The following is a 5,322-nucleotide window of genomic DNA, read 5'->3' on the forward strand; positions in this document are numbered from 1 at the left end:
TCTCTCTCTCTGTGTGTGTGTGTGTGTGTGTGTGTGTGTGTGTGTGTGTGTGTGTGTCAGGGCGTTACGGCCGGGTGACCCGGGCTTCTGTGCTCGAGCTCGTGTGCCCATGCCCTCCAATAAGGACTATGTGGTTCGGCCCAAATGGAACGTGGATGGGGACTCAAACCGGGTGAGTGGGCGGGGCTTATGTGTGGGCGGAGCTCAACTCAATAGAGGAATGATTGACAAGCGTCTCATGCTCAAATAAAGAGTGGGAGGAGTTTGCACAGGAAGTGTGAGGCAGGATAGAGAGAAACGATGATGTTTAGGTTTTCACCCCTCTGAACCTGATTGGTGGAGGAGTGTGTTTACTGTTGTGTGATTGGTAGAGGAGCTTCAGGAAAGGCCACAGCCTGCTGGAGAAGCACAAGCGGCGTTTTGCGGAGCAGAGGAAGCAGCGGCGGCCGCAGGGAGCCGTGAAAATCAGCGTTGAGGGAAACCGAATGCCGCTGTAGTTACACACTCCTGCCTGAGGGGGCAGTAAGTGTCTGCATGGCGCTGCATGCTGCAGACCGTTCACAAACTAACACGAGATAAAGCGGTCCTCAAACACCTCGCCTCAGTCGCCTGAACAAACCCCAGCTGCTCTGGGCCTGGATGTTTTTACCACACGCACACACTCTCTCACACACACACAGAGCAGAGTAACTGTTAGCTTAGCAAACGCAGTGTGTGTGTGTTTGAGAGCGTTTGAGTTTCTGTGTAAGTCACATGACCAGCCCACTAAACCTCAGCGCTTGACATGTTTATACTGAATATAATGATTAATAATGAAAACATGCTCAAGAACATGACACACAATAACAGCCTGGTGTGTGTTGGTCCAGCCCTCACAGGATTTGGTTTGGCTCGGTTTGGATTGTAGTGCTAGTCATAATATCCTTTTTTCTTAAAAAAAAGAAAAAAAAAAAGAAAAACTTTTTTTTTTTTTTTGCTTTTAGTAGTTTCCGGTTGTTTCAAATATTGTTTATATCAATTTTAAATATATATATAATTTTATTTATTATTATTTTTTTTTTGTAAATAAAGCAATTTTTAATTGGCTTGATTTTGTAGTTTGTAATCCCCCCAAAAGTATATTTTGATTTGCCTCTTAGCTTCCTTTTTTTTAATAACATTTTTAATCTGCTGTTTTGATAATAGTAATTAAAAAATATATATATATATAAAAATATATAAAATATAAAAAAATAACATTTATTTGGCTTGTATTTGTAGAGTTTCCCCTTTTTATGCATATTATTACATGACTCGATTTTGCTTGTTCTGTTGATTTATTTTTATTTGATTTCTTAGAAACAATTTTTTAATTTTCTTTCTACTTATAGTAGTTTCTTTTTTGTCTTTTAAGTAGATATTACATTGCCTTGGTTTTGATTGAAATAGTAGTATCCTTTTTAAAAGGTGTAATTTTAATAGATTTTATTTAACCTTTATTATTATAATTTCTTTTTTTTTATTGGCTTGTTTTGGATTTCTAGTAGAGTTAATGCATATTTTTAGTTGACTTGATTTGGCTTTTAATTGTTTCCCGTTTATTTTTTCATATTTACTTTTTCTTTGCAGTAGGTTCCATTTAAAAGAAGAACGTTACATTTGCTTTTGTGGGTTTTTTTTTTGGTAGTGCATATTCTTAATTGACTTAATTTTGTAGTATTTTCCTGTTTGTTTGTTTGTTTGTTTGTTTGTTTGTTTGTTTGTTTGTTTGTTTGTTTGTTTGTTTGTTTGTTTGTTTGTTTGTTTGTTTGTTTGTCATGTTTACTTTTTCTTTGCAGTAGGTTCCATTTAAAAGAAGAACGTTACATTTGCTTTTGTGTGTTTTTTTTTTGGTAGTGCATATTCTTAATTGACTTAATTTTGTAGTATTTTCCTGTTTGTTTGTTTGTTTGTTTGTTTGTTTGTTTGTAGTTGGTTCCAATTTTTATTTTTATTTTTTTAATTTTTCATTAAAAAAAGTTTTTTCTGCTTCTAGTTTCCAGGGTTTTTAATGTAGTATTTTATTTGGCTTGTTTGTGTTTGTGTTCCAGTGTTTTTGACTCTCTCTCTCTCTCTCTCTCTCACACACACACACACACTCTCTCTCTCTCGCTCTCTCTCTCTCTCTCTCTCGCTCTCTCTCTCTCTCTCTCTCGCTCTCTCTCTCTCTCTCTCTCGCTCTCTCTCTCTCTCTCTCTCGCTCTCTCTCTCTCTCTCTCTCGCTCTCTCTCTCTCTCTCTCTCGCTCTCTCTCTCTCTCTCTCTCGCTCTCTCTCTCTCTCTCTCTCGCTCTCTCTCTCTCTCTCTCTCGCTCTCTCTCTCTCTCTCTCTCGCTCTCTCTCTCTCTCTCTCTCGCTCTCTCTCTCTCTCTCTCTCGCTCTCTCTCTCTCTCTCTCTCGCTCTCTCTCTCTCTCTCTCTCGCTCTCTCTCTCTCTCTCTCTCGCTCTCTCTCTCTCTCTCTCTCGCTCTCTCTCTCTCTCTCTCTCGCTCTCTCTCTCTCTCTCTCTCGCTCTCTCTCTCTCTCTCTCTCGCTCTCTCTCTCTCTCTCTCTCGCTCTCTCTCTCTCTCTCTCTCGCTCTCTCTCTCTCTCTCTCTCGCTCTCTCTCTCTCTCTCTCTCGCTCTCTCTCTCTCTCTCTCTCGCTCTCTCTCTCTCTCTCTCTCGCTCTCTCTCTCTCTCTCTCTCGCTCTCTCTCTCTCTCTCTCTCGCTCTCTCTCTCTCTCTCTCTCGCTCTCTCTCTCTCTCTCTCTCGCTCTCTCTCTCTCTCTCTCTCGCTCTCTCTCTCTCTCTCTCTCGCTCTCTCTCTCTCTCTCTCTCGCTCTCTCTCTCTCTCTCTCTCGCTCTCTCTCTCTCTCTCTCTCGCTCTCTCTCTCTCTCTCTCTCGCTCTCTCTCTCTCTCTCTCTCGCTCTCTCTCTCTCTCTCTCTCGCTCTCTCTCTCTCTCTCTCTCGCTCTCTCTCTCTCTCTCTCTCGCTCTCTCTCTCTCTCTCTCTCGCTCTCTCTCTCTCTCTCTCTCGCTCTCTCTCTCTCTCTCTCTCGCTCTCTCTCTCTCTCTCTCTCGCTCTCTCTCTCTCTCTCTCTCGCTCTCTCTCTCTCTCTCTCTCGCTCTCTCTCTCTCTCTCTCTCGCTCTCTCTCTCTCTCTCTCTCGCTCTCTCTCTCTCTCTCTCTCGCTCTCTCTCTCTCTCTCTCTCGCTCTCTCTCTCTCTCTCTCTCGCTCTCTCTCTCTCTCTCTCTCGCTCTCTCTCTCTCTCTCTCTCGCTCTCTCTCTCTCTCTCTCTCGCTCTCTCTCTCTCTCTCTCTCGCTCTCTCTCTCTCTCTCTCTCGCTCTCTCTCTCTCTCTCTCTCGCTCTCTCTCTCTCTCTCTCTCGCTCTCTCTCTCTCTCTCTCTCGCTCTCTCTCTCTCTCTCTCTCGCTCTCTCTCTCTCTCTCTCTCGCTCTCTCTCTCTCTCTCTCTCGCTCTCTCTCTCTCTCTCTCTCGCTCTCTCTCTCTCTCTCTCTCGCTCTCTCTCTCTCTCTCTCTCGCTCTCTCTCTCTCTCTCTCTCGCTCTCTCTCTCTCTCTCTCTCGCTCTCTCTCTCTCTCTCTCTCGCTCTCTCTCTCTCTCTCTCTCGCTCTCTCTCTCTCTCTCTCTCGCTCTCTCTCTCTCTCTCTCTCGCTCTCTCTCTCTCTCTCTCTCGCTCTCTCTCTCTCTCTCTCTCGCTCTCTCTCTCTCTCTCTCTCGCTCTCTCTCTCTCTCTCTCTCGCTCTCTCTCTCTCTCTCTCTCGCTCTCTCTCTCTCTCTCTCTCGCTCTCTCTCTCTCTCTCTCTCGCTCTCTCTCTCTCTCTCTCTCGCTCTCTCTCTCTCTCTCTCTCGCTCTCTCTCTCTCTCTCTCTCGCTCTCTCTCTCTCTCTCTCTCGCTCTCTCTCTCTCTCTCTCTCGCTCTCTCTCTCTCTCTCTCTCGCTCTCTCTCTCTCTCTCTCTCGCTCTCTCTCTCTCTCTCTCTCGCTCTCTCTCTCTCTCTCTCTCGCTCTCTCTCTCTCTCTCTCTCGCTCTCTCTCTCTCTCTCTCTCGCTCTCTCTCTCTCTCTCTCTCGCTCTCTCTCTCTCTCTCTCTCGCTCTCTCTCTCTCTCTCTCTCGCTCTCTCTCTCTCTCTCTCTCGCTCTCTCTCTCTCTCTCTCTCGCTCTCTCTCTCTCTCTCTCTCGCTCTCTCTCTCTCTCTCTCTCGCTCTCTCTCTCTCTCTCTCTCGCTCTCACACACACACACACACACACTCTCTCTCTCTCTCTCTCGCTCAGGCTCCGCTGAAGAAGGGTTTGTCACGAGTAGATAAACAGATGCGGCGTTTCGCGGATATCAAGCGTCTGACGAAGACGGGTCACGCGGTGAAGATCAGCGTGGAGGGGAACCGCATGCCGCTCTGACGGTTCTGATGTATCTTTCATAATAAAGAGTTTCCATGTCCGATATTTTACTCATGTTCTCCTGGCCTTTTCTTTTTATTTGACAAATGCTTTAGTTTATTGATGATGTTGGTATGTTTCTATTTTAAAACTGTAATGTAATTTATTCAGTAATATGCAATATAACTTAACGATCAGAGGCTCATAAACACTCTTATTAAAACATCCGTCTGAAGAAAACAAGCTCGTGCCAATGATATTAAACTAAATCTTAGAAATATGACATGAATGAGGAATTAAGTATATTGAAGATCAAATGTCGAACTGAAATAAATCTTGACTGCTGTTGTTGGAAAGTGAGTAAATGTGTGTTGTGAAGATAGATGTGAAAGAACAAATTAATGTGAATAAATTTTTTTGAAAACGAAAATTTGTACTCCATGTACGACATTACAGCTACAAGATATATTGACATTTTTTTTAGATTTTCTCACATTTCTTGACCATTTAAAAAAATATAATTTTAATATGTCTATATAAATGAGTACCTACTGTATCAAAAATATATTAAATTTTTATCTATATGATCAGATCTGTATTGACAAATATATATTGGCAATTTTTGTATATTTTGAAATATAATTTAAAAAAAAAAAGTTTTTTTTTTTTAAATACGGGTTGCTAAAAAATGCATTGCCTTCACTCAGAAATCAGTTTCTAATCTTTCAAAAACAAAGTTGATCTTAGACATTAAGATGGCTTATTCATTAAAAATATATATTAATATGATAAAAAAAATTATTATATGAAATCACTTCCTTAGTCACTTACAGAACAGATGTATTTTTCATAACTCGGTGCACGTTTTTATTTTTGCGTTACTTGATTTATTTCTAGCATAGCAAGATAACACTGGTCCATGATGT

At 42.3% G+C, this 5,322-nt stretch overlaps 1 protein-coding gene across 3 annotated transcripts in view; it reads left to right on the top strand.

Annotated features, from left to right (window-relative positions):
• LOC107551874 (protein IWS1 homolog) overlaps positions 1-4,794 on the top strand; it is a 20,906-nt gene extending 16,112 nt beyond the window's left edge. For all 3 annotated transcript variants that reach the window (XM_016233638.1, XM_016233637.1, XM_016233639.1), the window contains exons 15-16: positions 61-172; positions 4,292-4,794. In XM_016233638.1, coding sequence (XP_016089124.1) covers positions 61-172; positions 4,292-4,417 — 238 coding nt within the window. In that variant the 3' untranslated portion in view covers positions 4,418-4,794. The remainder of the gene's footprint in view (positions 1-60; positions 173-4,291) is intronic.
• Positions 4,795-5,322: the final 528 nt, after the last annotated feature.

The sequence above is a fragment of the Sinocyclocheilus grahami genome, unplaced genomic scaffold, assembly GCF_001515645.1.
Source record: "Sinocyclocheilus grahami isolate Dianchi unplaced genomic scaffold, SAMN03320097.WGS_v1.1 scaffold436.1, whole genome shotgun sequence".
Classification (NCBI taxonomy): Eukaryota; Metazoa; Chordata; class Actinopteri; order Cypriniformes; family Cyprinidae; genus Sinocyclocheilus; species Sinocyclocheilus grahami.